Source organism: Numenius arquata, chromosome W, assembly GCF_964106895.1.
Source record: "Numenius arquata chromosome W, bNumArq3.hap1.1, whole genome shotgun sequence".
Lineage (NCBI taxonomy): Eukaryota > Metazoa > Chordata > Aves > Charadriiformes > Scolopacidae > Numenius > Numenius arquata.
In genome coordinates this window covers 34,463,120-34,490,812 of record NC_133615.1, presented here as the reverse complement: position 1 = coordinate 34,490,812, position 27,693 = coordinate 34,463,120, and the positions used below count along the sequence as shown (strand labels likewise).

At 43.0% G+C, this 27,693-nt stretch overlaps 1 protein-coding gene across 1 annotated transcript in view; it reads left to right on the top strand.

Moving 5' to 3' along the window:
- LOC141476715 (adenomatous polyposis coli protein-like) overlaps window positions 1-27,693 on the top strand; it is a 112,564-nt gene that overhangs the window by 37,532 nt on the left and 47,339 nt on the right. The window contains exon 6 of the mRNA XM_074165519.1: window positions 3,242-3,355. Within this exon, the coding sequence (XP_074021620.1) occupies window positions 3,242-3,355 (114 nt within the window). The remainder of the gene's footprint in view (window positions 1-3,241; window positions 3,356-27,693) is intronic.

The following is a 27,693-nucleotide window of genomic DNA, read 5'->3' as shown; positions in this document are numbered from 1 at the left end:
GCTTCCTTAAAGTTTCACATTTCTGCCTCTCAGTTCAGCTCATGTTTTTGTCTCATGCTTTGAAATGCACAACCTTCTCATTTGTGTGCATCTGCCAGAATACAGTTGGGCACTAGGGTCATGCTTCAAGTTTTACTTTTCTTTTCATATGTCTGTAGCTGAAGGCTTCCTTCTGACCTTCTTTTAAGACCTTTTTCCAGAACAAAAAGGGTAATGAATTCTGCCTTCATAAGATCTCTGCATATTATTGGTGGAACAGAGTGACTAGTGTATACTGGCTTTGATTTTTCCTTTTTTTCCATACCAGGAGAACCTTTAGAACAAAGAAGCAAAGGTAATTTCTGTCTTCTGTCATTGACCATCAATAATATGGTGCTGTCATGGTTTAGTCCAGATTGGCCAATGACAGACGACAGATGCTTTGCTCTCTCCCACCTCTCGCTCCAAGGAGAGATTTACAAGTTTACAAGGAACTAAACTACTTTCATGAAATATTAATAACGGAATAAAAAGGAAATAATGAAATATATACAATATATACAAAACCGTATCAAGCTCCCAAGGTGATGTCACTGGCAGGCACTGGGGAAGTCCCAGACTGGATTCAGCGACGGATGGGAACTGGATTCCAGCTCTGGAGTCAGGAACACACGGATCGGGATCAAAGGCAGACGAACAGAGTCCTCCTCAGACACCGGCCACTGAAGAAAGAGACTGACCTTTGATCCCTCAGCTTTTATACTGAGCGTGGGGCAGATGGGATGGAATACCCTGTTGGTCAGTTTTGGGTCACCTGTCCTGTCCGCTCCTCCCTGCAGGTGTGACCTCTCTACGTTTTTCTGTTTCTGACCCTCCAATGGGGCAAATAACGAAATGGGCTGCCCTTGGTTGTTATAGCAATAAGTATAAGCAAGAGCCTCTCTGCATTCCATTCTTTGGCATTAACTATAAACACAGGTCTTATCACTCTGAGAATGAACAGTTTTCTGCACAATATGCTTTTAATTTCAGAGAGTTAGAAGAGGCTTAACCAAAAAAGTACTGAACAGAATTTTGGTTCTGTTTTACCTCAAACCAGGACAGGTGCTGTGGTAATGCCAAAATGTCTGCCATGTCCTTGTAATACATAGCACTGTTTTAAGACTGATGGTGAAATATAGTAATGTATTCAGTTTATGTGGCAAGGTTTTTGGGAGGGGGGGTGCTGTAGGGGTGCCTTTTGTGAGAAGACACCAGAAGCTGCCCCCATGTCATACAGAGCCGGTTCCAGACAACTCCAAGACAGATCTGCCGCTGGCCAAAGCTGAACCAGTCAACAAAGCTGGTGGTGCCTCTGTGCTAACATATTTAAGAAAGTGTGAAAAATGCTGTGAACAGCAGCTGGGAGAAAGAGGAATAAGAATATGTGAGAGAAATAGCTATGCAAACACCAAGGTCAGTGAAGAAGGAGGGTGAGGAGGGTGCTCCAGGTGCTGGAACAGAGATTCCCCTGCAGCCCGTGGAGAAGACCATGGTGAAGCAGCTTGTCCCCCTGCAGGAGCAGGTATTCTAGCAGGAACTGTGGTCCATGGGGGACCCATGCTGGAGCAGTCTGTTTCTGATGGACTGTACCCCATGGAAAGGACCCATGCTGGAGCAGTTCTTGAAGAACTGCAGCCCATGGGAAGGAGCCATGTTCGTGAAGGACTGTCTCCCATGGGTGGGACCCCATGCTGGAGCAGGGGAAATGTGTGAGGAGGAAGGAGCAGTAGAGACAAAGCATTATGAAGTGACCGCATCCCCCATTCCCCATACCCCTGCGCTGCTCAGGGGGAAGGAGGTAGAGAAGTCAGGAGTGAAATTGATTCTGGGAGGAAGGTGTTTTTAGATTTGTTCTTATTTCTCACTATCCTACTATGTTATTAATTGTCGATCTTCCCCAAGTTGAGTCTGTTTTGCCTGTGATGGTAATTGATAAATAATCTCCCTGTCCTTATTTCTACCCGCAAGCTTTTAATCATAGTTTCTTCTCCTGTCCTGTTGAGAAGGGGGAGTGATAGAGTGGATTGGTGGGCACCTGGCAACTAGTCAGGGTCAACCCACCACAAGTAGTTAGGTGCTTTGTAAAACTTCTTCCTGAAAGATTTAAAATTTTATCAATCATTTTCTACTTGTATATAATTGTTCCTAATATTGAAGAATGACTATGCCTTCTAGTTTTGCTTTTCATACGTTCATGCAGTCATTGTTTTTGGTTTGTGGTCTGTTTAGTTACTAGTATCTTTTTGCTGGAGAGCAGACTAGAGAAAAGTCTTCATAAAATTAAGTACAGCTGCCATATTTGCTCATCACCTCCCTTTTTTGAAAGAGCTTTGTCTTTTGAAAGAACGGTCCTCTTCCAGAAAGACAGTTCTCAATTATATTTAAATAATAGATCTTCTAATCTTCCATGGCATTCATTTCATTTTACTTGCCACTCCTGTATAGCTATGCATTTGAAACCACTGACCTGAGAAGAAATGAAATAAATTTATATTCATCTAGCAAGAACAGTTAGAGTGAAAGGTAATCATGTGTATCAAAAGATGGTATCAAGTAATTCACTTTTTGAGCAAACGTTTACTGGACCTGTTACTATTTTCCACATGCTTGAATAACTCACCTGTGTAAATATGATGGAAATATTCAAAACTTATCTTGACTTGGGCCTGGATAACCTAATCTAAGGCCCTGCTTTCAACAGAAGGTGGGACCAGGTGATCTCCAGAAGTTCCTGTCAGCCTAAACTTTTCTATATTTCTACAGTCTTTTAAAATAAAGCTTGAGGGAGTTGAACTTAAATCAAGTTTATTGCTAATTTTTAGTATTTTCCCTTAGTTGCAAAGACCTGTTTTTTAAAATAATTATATTATAAACTAGTTTGCTGATGCCTTGAAAAATATATTGGTTGCAGTACCTTTTCTTAAGCAATATTGTAGGTTATGAATTCAACAGCTGTGTTTAAAAAAACAGGTTAGTTAAAAACTGTTAATGAATTATATTGTCTCAATGTTTATATATTGCTTTTAATTATTTGACAAGACTTGCAGGTTGCCTGTTGGTTTACCAATATTATGTGTTCTTGTTTTTAACAATGAAGTGATATTTTAAGTGTCTGTTTTCATGTTTTGTTTATGAAGTTTAGTGGAAATGTAATTGTTCAGAGAAATACATAGTTTATATAAACCTTATTTAAGTTGTCTTCTTTGTACTTCAATTTCAGTTCTCCTTGCAAACAGACATGACCAGAAGGCAGTTAGAGTATGAGGCAAGGCAAATCAGAGCTGCAATGGAAGAACAACTAGGTACTTGTCAGGACATGGAGAAACGAGCACAGGTATAGTATTTCTTTCATTAGTAGAAGGAATGGGAAAAGGTTTTCCTGTATTTTCATTGTTATTGTTGGTTTATATCTTTAAACTGTGGCCCAGTGGATACGTTAGAACACTTATCTAGCCTTTTAAATAAAAAAATAAGAATCAAAACATAGAAGATACCTATTCAACTAAAAGGACCTTTCTCTGCCTGTTTAAAAGAAAGCTTGTGAGTAGGTGGGAGTATTTATGTATATATCTTTATGTATAAAGTATATGTATAATTCTGTATGCAAATCACACAGAATCACAGAATCTACTTGGTTAGAAGGGACCTTTGAGATCATCGAGTCCAACCAACAAAAAAAAAACCAAAAAAACACCACACACCACCAAAACCAAACCAAAACAAACACCCACAACCACACACCATACCCACCCACAAACAGACACAAACCAACAATCTCGGGCACTAGAGCATGCCCTGAAGTGCCAAGTCTACATGTTCCTTAAATACCTCCAGGGATGGCGACTCCACCACATCCCTAGGCAGGCCGTTCCAGTGCCTGACCACCCTCTCAGTAAAGTAATTCTTCCTAATATCTAACCTAAACCTCCCCTGCCCCAACTTCAGACCATTTCCTCTGGTCCTGTCATTATTCCCTTGGGAGAAGAGTCCAACGCCCACCTCTCTACAACCTCCTTTTAGGTAGCTGTAGAGGGCAATGAGGTCTCCCCTCAGCCTCCTCTTCTCCAAACTAAACATGCCCAGTTCCCTCAGCCTCTCCTCATATGACTTGTTCTCTAGACCCCTCACCAGCTTGGTGGCTCTCCTCTGGACACGCTCCAGCACCTCAATGTCCTTCCTGTAGTGAGGGGCCCAGAACTGAACACAGTACTCAAGGTGAGGCCTCACCAGTGCCCAGTACAGAGGCACCATCACTTCCCTAGTCCTGCTGGCCACGCTATTCCTGATACAGGCCAGGATGCTGTTGGCCTTCTTGGCCACCTGGGCACACTGCTGGCTCATGTTAAGCCAGCTGTCCACCAACACCCCCAGGTCCTTTTCTGCTGGGCAGCTTTCCAGCCACTCTTCCCCAAGCCTGTAGTGTTGCCTGGGGTTGTTGTGACCAAAATGCAGGACCCGGCACTTGGCCTTATTAAACCTCATCCCATTGGCCTTGGCCCATTGATCCAACCTGTCCAGTTTCCTCTGTAGAGCCTTCTGACCCTCAAGCAGATCAACACTCCCACCTAGTTTGGTGTCATCTGCAAACTTACTGAGGGTGCACTCAATCCCCTTATCTAGATCATCAGTAAAGATATTAAACAAGACTGGCCTCAGAACTGAGCCCTGAGGGACACCACTGGTGACCGGCCGCCAACTGGATTTCACCCCATTAATTGCAACTCTCTGGGCACGGCCATCCAGCCAGTTTTTTACCCAGTGAAGAGTACACTTGTCTATGCCATGATTTGCCAGCTTCTCCGGGAGAATGCTGTGGGGGACGGTGTCAAAGGCCTCACCAAAGTCCAGGTAGACAATGTCCACAGCCTTCCCTGCATTGAGAAGGCGGGTCACATGGTCATAGAAAGAGATCAAGTTGGTTAAGCAGGACGTCCCTTTCATAAACCCATGCTGGCTGGCCCTGATCCCTTGGCTGCCCTGCACTTGCCGTGAGAGCACACTCAAGATGATCCTCTCCATGATCTTTCCTGGTACCGAGATCAGGCTGACAGGCCTATAGTTTCCCGGATCCTCCTTCCGGCCCTTCTTGTAGATGGGCATCACATTGGCCACCCTCCAGTCATCTGGTACCTCTCCTGTTGACCAGAATTGTTGATAGATAATGGAGAGAGGCTTGGTGAGCTCTCCCGCCAGCTCCCTGAGTACCCTTGGGATTACCCATGTAATCATGTTACACACATTTGGAAGTATAATTCAGAACGTAATTGTGTGTAAATGAAATTATCAATTGCATGCTGGCTTTAAAAAAATATTCCCCCACAGTAGTAGAGTGACAATTTGAATTATATATTGCCATCTACTTCCATAGATGTTTGTATTGGGTCTGGCTGAGATGGAGTTAATTTTCCCCATAGCAGCTCTCATAGTGCTGTGCTTTGTATTGGTAGCTAGAAAGGTGTTGATAACACACCAATGTTTTGGCTACTGCAAGGCTGTCTCTCCAACATCCCCCCCCTCACCAGTAGTGGGCAAGATCTTGGGAGGGGACATAAACAGGACAGCTGACCCAAACTCGCCATATGGCATCTGCTCAGCAATGAAAGCTGAGAGAAAGGAGGAGGAAGAGGGGGCATTACGTATCTATGATGTCAGATAACAGGAGTAGCTATAACTACTGAGGTCTGCAATATGCTTATGATACACATTTAGAATTATAAAGATATCAGAATACCAATATAAGGAACTAAAAACATTTATGAGCAAATTCTGAAAAAAATATTAAAAGTTTTACATACTATTTTATGAATCCTTTGTAAACTACATTTAAATAGCTGCAAAATTTATCAATATAGTTACATATTGTTTACTGTTATTACACTTTTTAAAAATACATTTTAAAATTTTACAGCCCAAATCCTGCTAGTAGGGGTATACAGACAACCCACTTTTTTTTTTTCTTAAATAAAAGTTTATTAGTTTCTTGTAAGTGCTTTCTGCAAGCACTCTTCTTCCTTCTGACATTTTAATATTGCTCATTAACATAAAAGGAAATGTTAAAATCATATTAGTTTACAGTCAATATAAAGATAGAGGTACTTAAAAATGAAATAAGTATAGCATTCATAAACAAAGCTGGACTGATAATGCTTAAGACTGAACTCAAACGCTAACCTAGAGGACAGAAAGCTGCATACAAGTTTGCCCAGTATTATTTCCCATCCCTTAATTTCTACATCCTTCTCTCTCTAAACTCAGGTTGTACTATTTCTGAGCAAGAGCCATGTGAACCTTTGTAAAACACACAAACAACTCAGGGATAATACTATAAATATTTTGTTAAGGAACAAAACCAACATACAAAAAAAATAAAAATTCCCCTCGACTACTTTCTTAATGCATCTCAATCATGATTTGGAAAGAAGATAATCAAGCCTTCACATGAAAGAATTTAATGTAGGATAAAGAACTTTAAAATGCATATTTTAAAGTATCTTAGTTCCTGCTTTTAAAATATTTCAAATTAGTTTTAAATGACTTAAGGTTAATATTCCATACCCGAAGCAAGTAACCCGAACGTTGTTAAAATGGAAAATTAAAATTTCCAGGATCTAGTTTATATTACTTACTGCTAAACTAATAGCCCTATTTTTTTTCAAGGACACATGGACAGAACTGAGAATAACACTGACAGGATTCGATACATCTTGAAAAGGAAAAAATAGAATTCTTGTAAAAATTCAGATGTATAAAGAAGTAACTGGCATTACCTATTCTACTGAATCACATTCTTAATGACAGCTACATTACCTATGAAAGAGGTTAAGGAAAACCATAGTTTTATACTAACAATTCAGTTGTCAAGCTGTTCTCCCTCACTTTACCTGCAAAAGACTGAAAAACTACACAAACCTAAGAGTGCTGAATATTTTTAAACACAAATAGAGTAACAGAACTTTTGAGATTTGGTTCAACAGCCATGTTGAAACAGAACCGTGGAGTTGTTTTGTTTTGTTTGTTTTTTAAATAAAGAATGTCAAGATCATACATTAAGTAATTTACTTGGACAGCTGTTATACCAGATGGGTTTACAATCAAAAATCAGTGAAAAGAACCAAACAACAACTACCCTACTGTTGCAGGTAACTATAGCAGAATTACAGGATAGCTGGAATTCCTCAGTCACAAGGATGGTTCTGGGCAGGAATTCCCCGAGTCAACGGCTGTAACCCTGTTGTTGGGACACATTAGTCAGACTGAACGAAATGCTAATAGATTCTGCTCAGGGAAAGTCTGTGAGAGAGTCTCTGTTTTTGTCTCCCAACTTCCCAAACCTCCGACGCATACCGTGGCTGCCTGATTTCTGTACATGCAGGCACTCTGCACAGTGTCATGAAAATTTCACAACTGGCCTGTGTTAGGGTTCTGTCGGGTTCTCACAGCCTGTGACTACTGAGCAGAGAGGCTAGGACGCAAAGTCATAGAATCATAGAATTGCCTAGGTTGGAAGGGACCTTTCAGATCTAGTCCAACCATCAACCTAACACTGACAAAAACCATCACTAAACCATATCACTTAGCATAAATATAGAATTACAAGATTAATTCTTTTATTCATGTGCCTGAGGTGCCCCATTCAAATTGGGGCACCCTGAATGTGGTTTTACACATGGTTCTTATACCTTTCAAGCGTTCAGGTACAACATGATTTGACCAATCACTACTTAACACACACATACTAATGTTTTGCAAAGCAACTATAATTCTGTGGCATCATCATCCATCTGCTTCTTTCTTGATCTAGACATCCCTGGAGTCAGTCTTGCTACAATTACTTATCTATGATGTCAGATAATGGGAGGGCTTCACAGAGTTGTTGGAGGGGCTAGGATGCTGGCATTATCTTGGTTGTCCAGGGGTATCCTTTATTCTTCAGAGTGGGCACTGTCATCCTCCTCCTTGCAACAAGCTAGGGTCCTTTAGTCATGCTGACTTAACCACAACTACGCAGTATTCAATGTAAACTATATATCTCAAGACAGTTCATACAATTTCATACTATAAAGACTAATTGGCACAATAATTAGGAAATGAGATTTTTCCTAACAGTCCCTCCTTTTCTTTTGACCGTCAGAGTCACACTATACCATTCATTATTTTAGCAGTAAGTTAAGTACATAAGGTAATACAACACTGCAAACACACATATATAATTACAAAGCAAAATAAGACAGTGAATAAAACCACCAAAATCCTTTTAGTTCACGGTCCTATACCCAAGTCTGGGAGTCAAGAGGTTTACCATCCAAACAGATGTATGGGAGATCCCTGTCTTACTTCATGTAATATTTTTAAATGAGTCTTTATCTTATTTATATCGGTTTCATTTTTTCTGGTGTTGATTTACATAAAACCAGCAGCTATTATTCAATAATGCCCATACTCTGTCCTGTGCTGCTAATAGGCAGTCCAAGGCTAATCAATTCTGTATTACCATTTGAGATAATGATTTAATCTCTTCCTGTAAGGCTACTATACTATCTGCAGTTACATTAAGAGCTTTTTCTACTTTTGCTGATACGTTTACAATAGCTCTTTCTAGTTCAATGATCCCTAACCATGGGATAAAAGCTCTAACAAACAGGTGGAACTTAGTGCCACATTCTATCAGAGGGTTGTAACACTTTTTCCCATATATATCAGTAGTTATGAGCTACAGAGGCAGAAGAGATACTGGTTCTAACCTGCGTGGATGGTATTAATGCACTTAGAATACTCTCTTCAGCTCAGGTTGAGGGTAAATACTCAAATGCCCTTTCTCCACATACCCAATATCATCCTGGTATTTGTGTAAATAGGGTAGTATAATCTTCAAATAAATCTGAGTCATGTAAACTATTTCCTGCAAAAGGGCTAGCATATGCCAGATTTGGTTGTTTAGGTAAACCAGTAAAGCCTGGACCTGGACTCAGAGCAATCAGGATCCTACAGGCCTGTAGCGGAAACCAAAACTTTATAATCATCTTTAGTTTGATTATGGCTTCCTACAGAATACCAAGTTAATCTATCTGCGAATATCCACATTGTCTCAGAGTCTGCAGGACCTGATAAACTCCATCCAGGAACATATCTGCAGCGTGATATCTTATTACAATAGGTTTTATGTAAGAACTTCTGGAAAATCTCCCTTCCACACTCAGTGGATGCAGTATATAATAAGGTTTTGGAAGAATCTGTGGAGGAATACCGATTGCCTTTAGGCATAGGAACAAATCTATGAAACATTCCAGGCATAAGAGTCCCCTTTTCATCTATATGGTCCCAAGATCTGAACTGTCCATTTCCATTAGTTCTATTAATTTTAAAGATATATCGGCATTTCCAGTTCCCAGCCCCTACAAAGTGAGTATGCTTGTCAATAGGTTTGCTCTCCAAGCATACCCAGGGGTCTCCTTTCAAACTAGCGACAAACCCTTCTCGGCAGAAGGGCAGTATCCTTCCTTTCTTTAGTGAAAATTCATAATTTACACACCCATCCTTTACCATTGAGTATTCAGTGGGACAGAAACCCAGGAGAGTTGATTTCCAGTAAAGGATAGGCTTTTAATGCATATCCAACAGTCGGGCTTATTTGCTGCTGCTGCTATAGTTTGGACTGTTGCTATGGCCGAATTACAGAATGAATCAATATTCCACCACAGGCTTATAAGAAAGGCTATCATATTAAAATCTAGGCTTCCAAATCACTATTAACAGGAAAAACAGACACGAAGAGCAAAAGTAATTATCCCTTGGTTGCACTCTAATTCTAAGTAAGGGTATGGTTCAGTCCACGTGCAATTCACAAGTATCAGATTACTTTCCACTTCCCTGTTATCAAATTCTTATGCAAGATCAGTGATTTCAAAGCCAACCCGCTGGCTCTGCACAAGTTCCCAGCTGCGGGTGAATCAGTCTCTGCAATGGTGGATGTTCCCTTAGTGGCAGGAGGGTTTCCTGCTTCCACTTCCAGACTGGCTGCAACTTTTAGGTGGTGATGCCGTGAAAGGCCGAAATCAGGACTCAATAGTCGGGATGACTATTAAGCAGGTATTCTTTATTGCAGCACTGGACGCACAGGGGATCGCTCCTCCAAATGCGCGCGCCAGGCAGAGTTAGTTTAACAACATATATACATGCTATACATACATATTTATGCGATTTCTGAGAACTAATTAACATATTCATTATATTTCCGAGAATTCATTGTCATAGTGACTGGTTCTATATGTCTCATTGGTCTTGGGGCCCACTGTTCTCAGAGATAAGTTCTTTCTGCAAGGTTACATTGTCCTATAGCATCCTGTTCTCAGGGACAATTTCCTCTTACAAAGTTACATTTGTGCTGACCTGTACAACGGCTACATGCATACGTGCCTAAAAAACAAAACACTCACAGTATTTGCTAACTCATGCTTAAGCTAAGAATACTCAAGCTTAGTTATGTCAAGCAAACCTTCAAGCCATACTCAGCCCTATTCCTTAATTCACTGGGAGTGATAATTCAAGTCTATTTTTCTTCCACCTTTACTGCTGACGAAGGTAAGCGATACCAAAAATGGTCCCTCCCACTGAGGAGATAAATTATCCTTTCTTTTGTGTACATTTACCCAAATATAATTCCCTAGATTGAAGGGGTGCAGAGCCCCTTCTAGAGGTACCAGTTGCATTAGCTGTGCATAGGCCTGATTGCATTTTAATAATTTATGAACCTGTAAAATATGCTGGGTCACATTTTCATTTCCTGCTAAATAAAATTACATGAGTGGGTACATCAGTTCCAGGGAGCTGTATCAGTCTTTCAAGTAGTATTTCATAGGGAGAAAGTTTTATTGTTTGTTGAGATCTTTGTTAAATATTCATTAAGGCTAAAGGTAGCACATGCAAGACACGGTTACCTATTACGCTGCAGCATAAATTCCTGTCACTAACCAATTCTTCAGCACTGTCTGGGCTAGTTTTGCACCATAGGATTGAGAGGTTCTTTTGGGAAGCTCTTTGGTCGTACTGGGCATTCCCATTTCCAACAACCTTGTTGTCCACAATAATTACAACCATCTCCTGTTCCTTGAGGCCCATTGCTCCTAAAATTTCCTCCTCTGCTTCTCCCTTGAAGACATCCACGTCCCCGTTCCGTTAGTCTAGGATTGCTGTTCGATGTTGCTGCCAATAAACTAGCTTTCTGTTCATGTTTTCTTTTTTCTTCACCTGTCTTTCACCTCTTCCATTACACGTGAACATGGCAATGCTGACTATTTAATCCAATCCTTTGCCCTGCCATCCAGGTACACGTTTAGAAAAAAAAATTCTTAATATCTGGGGCTGACCGATATACAAAGAAAGATACCATTAAAGATACCATTTCCTCCTTCTCAGGGTTGACCCCTCCAAGCATTCTCACTTGTTTAACCAATTGGGAAAATATTCAGAATTTCCTTGCTGGCATTCTTGGACCTTAGCTCAGTTTACAGTCTTCCGTCCTGTCAATTCTAAGGATTTTAACAATTCCCCTCTAATTCTGCAGCGTATCTCTATCAGCTGGTATCTTTAGGGGACCGACCTGGGTCACTGGGTGGCCATGGGGTTCTGCCCTGTGCTTCCCCAGGCCATCTGTGATTTATTTTCCAGATTTTAATTTTTTCCATCAGGAGTAAAGACGGTCTCAAAGAGCTGCTGCATGTCAGCCCACGTAGGGTTATAAATGCGAAAGATGCCACATATACTTTGTATCACCCTTTGCAGATCATCCCACAGTCTGGGCACTTGCTGTTGCCCTGAAACCAAATGAGCAGGTGTAAACGGCACGTGGACTGTTCCCACAGAAAACTGGCTAGGTTCCAGTCCTGGCCCTATAATTTTTGTTGGAGAGGTACTTACAAACCAGAAGCAGTAGCAATAGCTGGAGCAGAAACCAGTCTCTTGTCCACCCTCAGCCTACTTGCTGTCAGGGGAGGGAAGAGAGAGAAATCCTTGATGCTGTGCAAGCACTGTTCAAGAATAGCTGAAACAACGGTGTGTTATCAATGTTGTTTTGGTCACAAATCTAAAACACAGCACCATATGGGCTGCTAAGAAAAAAAAGTAACTCCATCCCAGCCAGACTTGGTACAGTTCAGGTTGGATCACTGCTGCACTTCACCAGTTCCTGATGAGGATCATTCTCCACTGGTTTGGGTGGCTCCTGCTGGAGCATCGTACAGCAAGGGCATATCATTCAACTCACATCATGGCTTATTTTCCCCCAAGGTTAAGTCTCCTTGAAGGTACACACCAGATTTCCCCATCTTAATGTATTACCCACCAAATACACCCAGGTCCTTGTGTGAAAGCAAGCCTAGGAATGGGTTTGCCTTTTCCTGAGGAAGGAATAGCCGACACTGTCTTTCCAAACCAGTTCCCTATGCACGCCATCTCTTTCCACAGTATGCAGGGGTTTTGTTTGGGTGGGCTCAGGTTGGTGAGCAGATCTTCTAGTGTTAACCAGACAACTGGCTTCTGCTTCTGGACCCACTGATCGGATGAGCCAGCAAGGGGCGGAGCCTGCACCCAGCAGCACAGGAGATTTAAACAGGCCCAGCTGGTTGCAATGGATGAGCATATATATATATTTCCCAGTGGGCAGGTGCATGGCAGTATGGTGACTGCATGACAAAAAGCTGTCTCCTCTGCTTCTCCTGAGCTTCTAGCACCTGGTAGAACCAATGCAGCCACGCAGAGAGAGCTCCTGTCAAAGCAAGTGACCACACAGATTTCCGGCTGTGGGGCGTGTGCAAGGATATTCCTGGAGATGGAGGGTGATAGCAAACAGGCCTGTGGGATGTGTGACCAGGTAGATAAACTGCTCTGCCCGGTGGCCGAGCTGCAGGAGGAGGTGGGCAGACTGAGAAGTATTTGAGAGATGGAGAAGGAGATTGACCAATGGAGCTGTGCTCTTCCATCTCTGATGCATGCAAGCCAATTCACTACGGAGGCAGGTCCAGGATCTGTTTGGGGAAAGGTGGAAGAATGTTACTGCATGGACCTGTAAGAGAAACCCCTCCTTACCCTCTAAGAAAACCTTACAGAATAGGTATGAGGCCCTGGGTATGGTAGATGAAGCACATAATGAGACAGGAGGAATCTAGGCAAGCAGTCTTGCCGAGGTCAGATAGGCCAGTGCATCACAACAAGACCTGCGTTAAGACCAGCGCCAAGAAGAAATAACGGCAAGTTAGGGTCATCAGCAATTCCTTCCCGTGTGGAACAGAAGCATCCATTTGCACACCAGACTCTCTTTTCAGGGAAGTTTGCTGCCTCCCTGGGGCCAGAATTAGGGATGTCACCAGACAACTAAAGAGCTTAGTACAACCTTCAGAGTACTATCCACTCCTACTCTTTTATGTGGGTACTAATGATGTTGCAACAAAAAGTCTAAGGTCAATCAAAAGACCCTGGGAAGAATACTAAAAAATTCAGGAGCACAAATAGTGTTTTCCTTGATCCTCTCAGTAGCAGAGACCTTGGAAAAAACAGATGAGCCCAAGATATCAATACCTGGCTCCAGGACTGCTGCCTCCACCAAAACTTTGGTGTTTATAACCATGGAAGAGTATTCGAGGCACAAAGAATGCTGGGGCCTGACAGGATCCACCTGTCCTGATGGGGAAAACACATCTTTGTGTGTTAACCTGGCGGGACTGATCAAGAGGGTATTAAACTAGAATCAGCAGGGGAAGGGGATACCAACAGGATTGCCAAAGGTAAGCCAAAGGTTGGAATGGTATCGCCTGAGGGTGGCAATGCTAGTGGGAACACTTGCATTGCTCCTGGGAACACGGAGGTCTCAGGAGTGTATCTGAACTGCTTGTACACCAAACCACGCAGTATGATAACCAAACAGGATGAACTGGAAGCATTGGTTAGTTCCGAGAACTAAGATATCATTGGCGTTAGCAAGACTTGGGGGATGTGATACACCCAGTCAATGCTGTGTTTCTTTTCCCTTCTCCTCATCCTTGCACCTGGCAAGGATCGAAAACACCGAGACCTTGAATCCCACATAGCCTACCTGGCTATAAAGTAAATATTTTCATGAATTCAGACACCGGTGTCTTCTAAAAGTGCATTTTTCCCAAGCATTAGAAGAGAATTTAGTTGTTTGTCACTCAAACCAGGACAACCAACAACTTCTGCAGTGGCTTATGCCCCCTCGTATGCTGCTAGTATCTTTTTTTCAGTTGGGGTGTAGTGGGCTTCTGATCCTCGATACCCCTGGCTCCAAAACCCTAATAGTTGACTCTGGGTTTCTCCTGATGTTTTCTGCCAGAGGCTCCAGGTGAGAGCACGTTCACCAGCTGCAGTGTAGAGTACATTTTCCACAGCTGGTTCCGTCTGGACAGGCCCAAGAGCTACCGCACGAGCTGCTTCCTGTTTGATATGCTCAAAGGCTTGTTGTTCATCAAGGCCCCACTCAAAATAGTTATTTTGGTTTACTTGTGAGGGGGCTCACAAACTGACTATAACCTGGAATATGCATTCTCCAGAACCCCACAAGGGCTAGGAAAGCTTCTGTTTCCTTCTTGTTATCTGGTGGAGGCATAGTTGCTATCTTGTTGATCACATCCATAGGCACATGATGGCGTCAATCCTGCTATTTTATTCTCAAGAACTGAATCTCCTGTACAGGTTCCTTGACCTTGCTTTTCTTTCTGGTGAAACTCGCTTTCAGAAGAATCTGAATTACTCTTTTTCCCTTCTCAAACCCTTCTGCCTTGTTGCCCCACACAATGATGTCATCAATGTATTGTAGATGTTCAGGGGCATTACCCTTTTCCAGTGCAGTTTGGATTAGTCCATGACAAATGGTAGGGCTGTGCTTCCTCCCCTGGGGTAGTCAATGCCAGGTGTATTGGACACCCCTCCATGTGAAAGCAAACTGGCCTGCACTTTGCTGCCAAAGGAATTGAAAGAAATGCATTGGCAATGTCAATTTTAGCATACCACTTGGCTGCCTTCAACTCCAGTTCATATTGGAGCTCTTAATATGTCTGGTACAGCAGCACTCAGTGGTGACATTACTTTGTTCAGGCTACAATAGTCTACTGTTAACCTCCACCCACCGTCAGACTTTTGCACTGGCCATATGGGACTATTAAAAGGTGAGTGAGTCTTGCTGATCACTCCTTGGCTCTCCAGTTGATGAATCAGCTCATGGATGGGAGCCAGGGAGTCTTAATTGGTGCGATATTGCCGCCGGTGCACCATCCTGGTAGCAATTGGCACCTGCTGTTCTTCAACTCGCGGCAATCCCACAACAAAGGGATCTTCCGAGAAGTCAGGCAGGGTAGATAGCTGTATAGTCTTCTCTTTGTTCACAGTGGCTACACCAAAAGCCCATCGGTACATATTTGGGTTCTTCAAGTACCCTCTCCTGAGGATACAAGGGGCCTCTGGGCCAGTCACAATGAAGTGCTTTTGCCACTTGTCCCCTGTTAAGCTCACCTCAGCCTCCAATACGGACAATTCTTGGCATCCCCTATCACTCCAGATATCCAGATGGGTTCTGTGCCCCTATACCCTGATGGCACCAGTGTCTACCAAAGCCTTATACTTCTGTGGGTCTGATGTGCCAGGCCATTGAATCCACACAGACCATACCTGGTCATCCCTTTCCTCCTCCTGGCTGAAGGCAGGGACCCTCTATTCCTGTTCCTGATCAGACTATTCACTGTCTGACCCTTGCAGTGCCAGACCAGAAGTCCCCTCACCAGGATCAAGGGAGGTGATCTCAGTCCTTCTATGTCTGGGAGATTGCTGATTGCCTTCTTGTGTCTCTACAGCAACTAAGCTGACAGCCTTCTTGGGTGGCCCTTTCTTAACAGCTGTCTTCTGTGGTTCTTTTTGCACAGCACATAAAGCATCTAAGTAAAGTGCAAATTGCAATCCCTAAGACTATCATTGTAATTAATAATAAAAACAACTGCTTCAACCAAGCAAAGTCAGGCAGCCACAAGGTTAATTTTTCCAAAGATCAGAAAAACCAAGTAAAGTATCATCTTGAGATACTTGGTGTAGTACCCTTGACTGTTGCCAAATTCGAGCAATGTCTGTTCTGGCCAACCTGAAAAGGTATCAGTTAATACTAATAAATATCAATACCCTCCTTTTCTTGGGATTTCTGCTGCCATTGTTGCCCAGGCTCGTTGTCCTTCCCAATTTAGCCCATTTCTGGTTCGGGGGTATTTTTGGGATTAGTCTGGAGGCAAAGATCGTACTGCTGAGTCACTTGTCTCACAGTGGTGTATAAATTTCTAGCTAGAATTTCTCTAATTAGTTGTTTATATAGTGCCTCTGCCCCCCAATGCCTCTTTCTATGTTCTTCCCTTATCAGAGACCATACTAGATAAGAGGGAACGATTAGTTTCCCTTGTGGGGTGAGAGCCCACCCCTCTTCATTATATGACCCTTCTAGATCTGTGATAAGCTTCTGATCTTCCTTGGTATATTCTGGCTTACCTTCTAGGGAAATTTGCCCGTCAGGGATCAAAGCCCCTTCTGTTTTTACCTTTGCTTTGGCTACCTGTTTTGCCTCTCTGTCCGCCAGCTCATTTCCTCTTTCCGACTCCGAGTTTATTTTCTGGTGTGCCTTAATGTGCATGATCGCCACTTTCTCAGGGAGTTTGACTGCCTCCTGCAGTTTCAGGATCTCCTCTGCATGCTTGATGTTTTTGCCCTGTGAGTTCAATAATCCTCTCTCCTTCCAGATTGCTCCATGAGCATGTATGACTCCAAAGGCATATTTTGAGTCTGTCAATTATTTCTGCCTTCTGTGCTGAGGTATTCATGGGCAAAGGCCCTGACTCTGTTACTTCCTGACTGGTGGTAATGGCATATTCGGCATGCCTTTTACCGCTTAGGACATAGCTGCTTCCATCCATGAACCAGTTTTCCGTGTTTTCCATAGGACTGTCTCTCAGGTCCGAACGGCTCAAATATGTTGCTTCGATGGCCTCCAGACAATCGTGATGCACTGGTTCTCCTGTGTTTCCACTGAGGAAAGAGGCTGGATTGACAATGTTAGTGACTACAATCTCCACATCATCTTGTTCTACCATTATAGCCTGATATCTCAAGAATCTTTGTGGGGAGAGCCAGTGTCCGCCTTTCACTTCTAATACTGCAGATACTGTATGGGACGCCAACACAGTCATTTTCTGGCCCAGGGTGAATTTTTGGGCTGCCTGGATATTCAGTACTACAGCCGCGACCGCTTGCAAGCATGCAGGCCAACCCTTTGCAGTTGTGTCCAATTGTTTGGAAAAGTAGGCAACTGCTTGTCGATATGGGCCCAGATCTTGTGCTAGTATTCCCAGGGCAATCCCCTGCTTCTCATGGGAAAAAAGAAAAAACGGTTTACTCACATCTGGGAGTCCTAAGGCTGGGGCCGACATCAGGGCCTTTTTTAGCAGGTCAAAGGCCTGTATGGTCTCTTTGTTCCAATCAAGGTGTTTCTGTTCAGTGGTTGTTAGTGCGTCCATAATCGGCACCACCCAGTCATTCCCAGGAAAGTTCGTAACTCTTTCACTGTTTGCGGCCTCGGAGTTTGGCATATTGTCTCTTTTCGGGCCTGTCCCAAAGTCCTTTGTCCAGCACTGATTTCATAGCCCAGATAAATCACCTTACGCTGCATTACTTGGGCCTTCTTCTTGGATACCCGGTATCCCTGGAGCCCCAAAAAGTTTAGCAGACTTCACCGTCCAGGCCATACAAGCGTCCTTTGTCTTGGTGGCAATCAGGATATTGTCCACATATTGTAACAGTTTCCCCTCCTCAGGCGGGGATTCCCAGGACTCAAGATCTTTTGTGAGTTGGTTACCAAATATAGTAGGGCTGTTTTTGAACCCTTGTGGTAACACCGTCCAAGTAAGCTGAGTTTTATGTCCGCTTCTGGGATTTTCCCATTCAAATGCAAATATTTTCTGGCTGGCTTTATGGAGAGGGAGGCAAAAGAAGGCAGTAAACCAGGTTAGTTCGGGTGTCAATACAGTCAGCAAGGTGTATGGATTCGCCACTACCGGATAGAGGTCTTCAGTTATCTTATTTATAGCCCAGAGGTTCTGGACCACCCGGTATGACCCATCGGGTTTGCGGACAGGTAAAATTTTTTCTATTACTGGCCGAATTCCCTCCCTGTCCTCCTTCTTCAGAGGATACTGTTTGATTCTTACCAGCTGTCATCCTTCCTTGAGTCTGACCTCAACAGGTGGAGCATTTTTGCTTTCCTGGGCACATCGGTGGCCCATACCCTGGGGTATACCTGGTTCGTGATTTCTTCGCTGATTTTTCCTTCTGTGGGAACACTAGCTAGGGATAAACTCATTATTTGGATATACTGCTGGTCATTTACCTCCAGAGTAATCTCTCCCTTTTTAAATTTAATTATTGCACCCAATTGTTCCAACAAATCTCTCCCCAAAAGTGCTTTCAGGGAGTTGGGCATGTACAGGAATCTGTGGACACCCCATTGTTTTCCCACTTTATATCTCAGAGGTTCACAAAAATATGCCTTTTCACTTTGGCCAGTTGCCCCTTTTACCATGATATAGTCATTTCCCAGGGGCATCAGAGCTTGGTTTAAAACCGAATACGTTGTCCCTGTATCAATCAGAAATTCCACCTTCTTTTGCTCCTTCCCTAGCTTCATTATAACCAGTGGATCCGCTAGGGTGGATTTCCCAGATCCCCATCAGTCTTTCTTCTGTGGGACGCAGCTTTTGCAGCTTGCGCCTAATATCTCCTGTAGACTGGCCTAAGAATAAAGAAACTAGTTGTTGTATTCCTACCTCTGACCCAGGATCCAGCGGTGTGTTACGGTGCATTACGTCCCTTAGTTGATCCAAGAATTCGGATGGTGACTCGGAAGGACCTTATCTAATTGCATATAATGCTGACCAATTCATGGTTTTGGGAATGGCCCTCTCCATTCCTTTTGAAATCCAGCCCTGGTATGCCTGCAATTTTCTATATCCACAGACCTGTTTGCATCCCATTTGAAGGGGGAGGTATTCTTTAACATCTCCTCCTGTAGTTTTATAATGATCCTCAGCCAAATCCCCTGCAGTTTTTAAAATTAATTGTTTTTCCGTCTCAGTCATATATTCTAATAATAACTGTAAAATGTTTGGTTACACTTACCGGATCATTCCTGTAATCCTTGGCAACCCTTTTCCATGCCTCTAAATCGGTGGTGGAAAAAGGTACCTTGATTAGCATCGTCCCGCCGTCTGGCCCTACCGCCTCTCGGAGAGGTGCCTGTAAGACTGTTGGAGTAGACTTTTTTCTAGTACGGGAGGATACAGGGCTGTCCGGGGGAGTGGAGGTTCCGTCCGAGTCCACATCCTGTTCCTGTGATCGAGGGGGAGGCTTAAGCAAATCAGTTAGATCTTGTTCTGATGCCTGGTGGATTTTATTTACTCTAGTGCACCTTTGTCCAATACTGCATGCCGAGCAACACTGCCTCAGTTTACCTTTAAGTTCTTTGTTATTTTCCCGCTCGAGGGCGAGTACCATAGGGTCCTGTGGCGGCACCATTCCACAGTCCCTTTGCCACTCCGGGTGATTTCGGAGCATGAAAAACGTGTCTGCATATGACACTTCATCCCATTTTCCTTCCCTCCTTAAAAACAACATTAATTGCAGGATGGTGTTATAATCAATTGACCCATAAAGTGGCCACTTAGCTCCATCTTCCAGCTTATAAATCGGCCACCATTGATTGCAATATTTAATGAGAGTCTTCTTATTCTCTGTACCCCCTGTTCCAACAATGTTCCTCCAGTGTGTCAATATACAACCAAGGGGGCTTGTCTTTAAAATACCTTTATTCGGAGTGTTACCCATCTCTCTAGATTGTTTCTTGTTAGCTATTGTGCTTCGTTTTAATTTCCACGTGAACCTTTCCTCACAGGTCCTTACAGTCTTCTCTCAATCTTCTTCCCAAACATCCCAGTCTTCTGAGATTAAAGTTTTCTTCCCACATATAAACTTTACTCTTTTGGACTCTTGATGGGCCCTTTCCCAATCATAAAACCGTGGGATTAGAGGAGAGCATTTGGGACACTCAGCTCTCCGCCTCCTAGATAAACAATACCAAATTTTCTCACAAGATTTACATTTCAACAGGACCCAAGCTGAATGCCAATTTTCAGGTAATTTGTTAGTAAGCCCACACACAAAACAAGGGATCACCCCCACGTGTCCGTCAATATGGGGGTTTAGAAAGGTATCTGGGACAGGTTGTTCCCAGTCTAGGGCCACTGTCTGTCTGGCAGGTGTTAAATACACTCCTCCTAAATAAATTCATCCCTCTCCCCTCCTTATCCAGTCCCCTCCTTCATTTAAATATTCGCAAGGTTCGAGCCCAAACCACCGAAGGAGTGACTCTCCCTGTCCGGCCACTTTGATGATCAGCCAGACCCCCGATACTTAGAAGATTGACTAAACACCACAGCAGCCCAACTTACATATATCAAGACATTTATAAATTTTTACAGACGTTTCAGGCGCTTTGTCCGTCTCTGGCCGTGTTCCTCGCAGAGTCACGGAACCGGAAATCGGGACTCCCACTCGCTTCACAGCAGCGCTGTGTCTCAAACACACGCATCCACACACAAATGCTCTTAACATAAAATACCCGGGCATTTACAAATAAAACATACAATCATTACTCTAGTTGGTATCCCTCCAGCAGCTGCAAATATTATTCAAGTACTTGTATCACAACTTTGAGAAGCCTGCTTACCCTTCTCCTGCTTCTTATACAGTCATTAGCAGGTCCTTCCCGGCTCCCGATACTGGGATGCAGCGGTGACCTCGGATTTGCTCGATCTACCCCTAAGATCGCTAGCGGCCGCTCTATCGGTCAGCAAATCCCCTACTTCCATACAGGGTACCCTCCTCCCATATGGGGACTATGCCGCACGCCAGACGTCTCTGCGCGGTTTACCGGCGGCTCCGGCCAAGCGTGGGCGTCCCCTACGACTTACTGGCCCCTCTGTAAAACATACCGTTTATCCGCGGCTTCAGGAGGTTGTTGTCTACTCCCGCGGTGAGCGGCTGGGAGTGGAGGCTCCTCCAAGGAAAGTGCTCGGGGCGCGCCTAGGGGCGTCTGCTCCGCAGTCGATCCCGCAGCCAAGCAGAGTGCCTCCTGCCTGGCTCGCCAAACTGACGTGCGGAAAGCAGACTCCACAACCTGTGAGGTTGCAAAGTAGGTATGTTTATTCGGTGCCAGGCAGCACGGGGGGTCGCCCCACCAAAATCGTGCGCACCCACCGTGGCAGTTAGCTTAGGATTTATACAATCACACTTTACATATTCAAGGGACGCCTATACATATCCATGGCTTTTCCCCGAAAAGGCGGTCTTTATTACAATGAGTTCCGAGAAATCATTTTCATAGTCTCTGCCTTTAACTCCTCCCCGTTGCACGTGCGCAGTGTCTCCTGGTGGTCGTGGGCCGGGGTCTTGGGGATGAAGGCCACATCTTCCTCACTGTGTACCTCTCACTTTTAATGTTAATGTGTTGCTCCAGGCCACGGGGTTGGGAAACCAGATGATCACTCTGTCAGGACAACTGAGAATACCAATTGTTCCCTTATCTCCCATGGAGGGGATGTGACCACTTTATGGTTTCAACACATCCTTTCTTTGCCTAAACACCTTGGCAATGGCTTTAGGCTATAGATACACAGCTTAAGCCAAGCAATGGCCCTGCTATTAACCCTTGAGTGTTATTTCCCCTTATCACCGGGTCGATTTCTGCAATAAATAACAGGAAAGCCTGCAAAATGTCTGTGTCGCCTTTAGCTAAGGCTTCTTTTCGACATTTGTCCCACACATTACGACAATCACTCAAGGGGGTTAGTTCATTCCCCACTACTTCTTTCAAATTATCATTGGGAGGAAATAGATTAGGTTCTTGGTCTGGGTCAATCGGCCCAGGATCAAGGGAGTCTGGTTCTGAGGGACTCTCTTCTGCAACATAGGTATTGTCCGGGGGTGGTGGTGGCGGGGCGGACGATGCGTTGGGCTCTCCTCAGAGTTTTTTTTTGTCCCTTTGCAGAGCTCTACTAGGGCTTCAGATATCTGCCGCCAAACTGGTAAATGCTTAGCTGCAACCTTATCTGTCCCTGCAGCAGCGTCCCAAAGCTTTGTGCCAATTTGGTCCCACATGTCTTTGTCAAAGGTGCCCATCGGTGGAAAGTCGGGGACATTTCTCCTGACCCAGTCTAAGAAAGTTACTAAAGACAGGGTAGATACGGATCGATTCTGAGTTTTTAAAATATACTGTAGTACCTCGAAATTCATTTGCTGCTCTTTTGGCAGAGAGTTTCCCATGGTTCCCGATCGCTCAACTCTGTACAGCAGAAAGGTGATGAGCCGGCAGTGAAGTCAGTCCTCGAGGCAATCCCTGGTTCGATCGGGCTACGCTACCGGTACGGACATCTTTAGTCTCTTGATTCGTGCCCCACGTTGGGCGCCATTTGAGGCGTATGAAGAGCACGGACTCAGGTCAGGGCTGCAACCAGAATCATTTATTACAACCAACACTCAGCTTATATAGTCTTTCAGATCACTAAGTCCATCAGTGTTATCTTCTTGCCCAATCGACACCTTCTTGCAACCCCCAACTGCCAGATGGGCGGATTCTTCTCTAATCAGTAGGGTCAAAAGGCTGTTGCCTTTTGTTAGTATTCCTGCTTATTCTATTCCTTGTTCTTGTCTTTGCTTCTTCCACAATCTGTTCAACATCCTGTTAACCCACAGACTGACTCCTTGGGGCACCCCTGACAGCCAAGGCGCTGACCTGTAGGGATGAGGAGGTACAGCGATTTTCTTCAAAGTTTTTGAGCCAAGACGACACTCTCTCCACAGTTGGTGTATCCATATCCAGGCAATATATCAATGCCAAGCTGTTAGAATATGACGCTGGGGCACTTTGAATGACCTTCCTCCACATGGTCCATGTGCACAGGACATCCTCTGGATCTCCGGAGACCTCATTGTTATCTAGATCACTGTAGATGACTCCCAGCACCACTAATTATCTCAGGAAAAACACATTGTAGGTCAAGATAAAGGCAGTTTAATAAAGCAAAAGCAAAGGCCATGCGTAGAAGCAGAGGAAAACAAAGGATTTATTCTTGACAAACATCGTAAATAACAATTCCCCCCCCATCCTTTCTATTAGCTTTTATTGCTGAGTAAACATCATATGGTATGAATGTCCCTTTGGTCATTTTGTGTCAACTGTCTTGGCTATGTTCCCTCCCAAGATCTTGCCCATCCCCAGCCTACTGGTGAGGGGGAGTATGTTGGAGAGACAGCCTTGATGCTGTGCCAGCACTGTTCAGCAGTAGCCAAAGCACTGGTGTGTTATCAACCCCTTTCTAGCTACCAGTACAAAGCACTGAATTATGAGGGCTGCTATGGTGAAAGTTAACTCCATCTCAGCCAGGCCCAATACTGGGAGAAGAACTGGCTGAAGGGCAGAGTTCAAAGGGTTGCTACATCTGGCTGCGACTGGTCACTAGTGGTATTCCTCAGGGTTCAATTCTATGGCCAGTCCTGTTCAATATTTTGAGATTGTCTCATTGATAATTACTGTTTCAAAGCTTTATCTAAAATAGTATTAACAAAATATTAATGATAAATGTGCCATTTATTATTTTCATTTTTAAAATCACTGATATTTCTCAAGGAAAGTTTTGAGCAATTTACCGTAATTAAATCATACTTCTAACATTACAGTTCACCTAGAATAAAATACATTTTCCATAGTCATTCTTTTTATTTGTTTCTTAGTATTAGGCTCATTAATCATTTAAAAAAAAAAAAAAAGAAAACATATCCTTGCATTATGGAATGTTTACACTTCATCCTATTAAAACATTTCTTTCTAATAAATACAAGAAATATTCTCACTTCCAAATGGAATGAAGAAAAGTGTAAATCTTTTAGAAATGAACAGGCATACAAACACATTAAGGTATATACCAAAACTGTACATTTCAAGTATTTAATTGTACTATCAACATAGAAAATAATCAATTTACCTGACCAGTACCAGTAGTTGCTATGCTGATTTCTGCTGTTCCTTGACCTTCATTATGCCCCTCTGTATCATGGGAACCCGCATCATGCTTGCTTTGAGGCACCCTCTGTTAATACAAGAATGTATGAAATTATATACAGAAATGAAGTACACTTTAACATTCAAAGCTCTCTAATCTATAAATGCATCAATGTTGTATCTTCACAAAGCCATTGAGTAGTGCTTTGTATTTCATAACTCTTAGCCTCAGTAATTAACAGCTGAGATAGAGTGTCTTAGAAAAACTGCAAGATGAAAGCAAAGCATATCCTCTCAGGATTATAGTCCTGCAAGACAAAGGATTTGCTGTGAGACACAAAACACCATTCTCTACCAGCTGTGCTCACATCAATATCAGAAACATAACAGAATTGGAGCAAAAAACTCTTTTCTGCAATGTCACATGATCTGTGCATTTACTTGGAGACAAGGCTAGCACAGTTAAATTAAGATTCCCATTCTAGCACAGTTAAATTAAGATTCCCATTCAAACACAAACACTTTCTGGGTGAACAGAAGGGTACACATATAGTACGAATCTTTCTACATTTTAATGACAAACAACGCAGGAGTAACCACTTTGATGTAAATAAAATTTAAATAATCTGCCACTGATCAACCTAAGTATATTTTATCAAAATGAATGCAAATGATACAGCAACCTAGTACCAGATACATGTTCCAGTTTCTTAAGGCGATCCAATTTTCAATTCAACAATATGAAAATTAAACTGTTGTCACATCCACTCAGAGAGATCATGAGATCAACACCAAAAATAGGGCTTTATATATTTCCTTAATAAAGCAAATAGAATAACTGAGCAGAATATTGTGTAAAGTGTCCAACATCATCCACTAATTTGTTTTAAATGTTCCAGTTTTTCAGAATGACATAAACCGTTCTTGTCCTTGGAACTGGCTTGAAGTCTGAAGTTCAAAAGGTATTACCTTATCTACAAAGCAGGATTATTCTTATAATATCAGTTTTGATGCTGAGCCTCATTTTTCTGGCTCAGATGCTACAACCATAACAGACAGCACTCTCTTGTACCCCTCTCATTTCATTTGCATAACTATACTTGGTTTATCAAATTCCATTTCTATGGGACTTCACAATTTTTATGAGCAGTCCAGCCTATGACAGCATAGTCTGCTTCATCTTGCTTTATGCAAATTTCTCTAAAATCTAGCAGAAACATACTTCTCTTCAATGTACATATACTAAAACTTCTTCATTACCTGGAAAAATGGTGAACACACTCATACAGTATCACTGGCATGCACTCTTAATTTGTTTTTTTCATATAAAAACATTCGTTTCAAATCCAGAAAACATTTAACATCCAACAGGATTTCAGAAACCAGTAACTAACTGATTAAATACACGTGAAATAATAATTTAGAAATAAACATTAAAAAATGAAATCCATACAGGTTAAGTAATGGAAGAAGATACTTCAAAGAACACAGGAACATTAAACAAAGTAATAACATGACAAAATTGAAATTTATAATTGGCAACATTTTCCTTAATATTATATGTTTAAGTATGGAGGATGAAAGCAAAACTCTCAAAATATTTTAGGAGATAAAGTGTTGTTATTCTTTTAAACCTGATCTGTGGTTTTAAAATTTACCATCTCTATCAGTGTGTATGAAATTATATTGTTATTGCTACTAATACGATGACTAAAGAAATTTTGGTTCCCAATACAACAGCAGAACCCAGTCAAAATAAGCCCTGTAGTATGCGATGAATACAGTATAAGGACTCTCCCTGTCTCAAAGAACTTTCAATCATCTTGAGTATCATAGCATAGCATAGCAAAATGATGTTTGACATAAAATCTAGATCTAAGCCTCCAATATAACACAGGACAGAACTTTCCAGTCATTAGATAACAATTTTTAATCCCATGAAGAAAGTAGCATTCAAAGTATCTAGAGGCGAAAAGCTGAACCGTTCATTAGCAAGGCTCTGAATCACTGTGTTGCCCAGTTGATGCTATTTATATGTTATTCTTCCAAGAACAGTTCTGAGTTGGGGGCCTGAGGAGTGGGGGGGAGGTAATTTATTAAATAGTTTTGATGCACCTAGAGAACAAATAGGGATCTATTTAATTCCCTGACAACATAAGTAGAACTCTCTCCTACATTCTGTGTCCCTCTCTTCCCAGTCACATAAGTTTTTTATTTACTACATGCTATTTACGAAAGAGGTGGCTTCCCATTTCCAGAAAAAGCTCTCAAAGTATACCATGACAAAAAGTAGTCAACATAACACCCAAATTCATTTATAATTATAAAAAAATTATTTACAATTACTACCAGGGTTCACCTCACCTTAAATGCATGTTTGAACTCAGAACATGCATAAACAAGCACATACTTTACTGTCACATGAGTCATCAGCAGGGCTTGAACGGCAGGGCTCAAAGGGTTGTAGCGAATGGGACTACATCTGGCTGATGACCGGTAACCAGTGGTATTCCTCAGGGGTCAATTCTATGGCCAGTCCTGTTCAATATTTTTATCAGTGATCTGGATGCAGGAGTTGAATGCACCATTAGCAAGTTTGCTGAGGATACCAAAATGGGAGGTGCTGTTGACTTTCTTGAGGGAAAAGAGGCCTTGCAGAGGTATCTAGATAGGTTGGGGCATTGGGCTATGATTAATGGGATGAAATTTAACAAGTCCAAATGCCAGATTCTGCACCTGGGACGGAGTAACACCAGGCACAAGTATAATTTGGGAGAGGAGTGGCTGGAGAGCAGCCCTGCAGAAAGGGATCCGTGGATGCTGGTTGACAGTAGGTTCAATATGAGTCAGCAGTGTGCCCTGGCAGCCAAGAGGGCAAACCGCATTCTGGGGTGCATTAAACACAGTATAACCACCTGGTCAAAAGAGGCCACTGTATTCAACATTGGTGCAGCCTCACCTTGAGTACTGTGTTCAGTTCTGGGGCCCACAATTTAAGAAGGATGTTAAGGTCCTTGAATGCATCCAGAGGAGGACAACAAAGCTGGTGAAAGGGGTGGAAGGCATGTCCTATGAGGAGCGGCTAAGGACTCTGGGTTTGTCTAGTTTGGAGAAAAGGAGACTGAGGGGCGTCCTCATTGCTCTCTACAGCTTCCTGAGGAGGGGCAGTGGAGAGGGAGGTGCTGATCTCTTCTCCCTGGTATCCAGTGACAGGATGCATCGGAATGGTTCAAAGCTGCGTCAGGGGAGGTTCAAACTAGACGGGGAGGGGAACTTCAGTCCATCCTACTCCTACCAGTTTGATGCCAGTGCCAGCAATAGATGACCAGATCCTGGAGAAGGATTGCAGGTCAGCAGGAGAGCACCTGGAGTGCAGCACAAAGGAATTCCAGCCACTCCAGCCAGTAAGTCAGCTTCATTGGGCCCAACTTAAATGCCTCTATGCAAATGCTCGTAGCATGGGGAATAAAAAGGAGGAGATAGAGACGTGTGCATGCCTGCAGGCCTATTATCTTACTGGCATCATG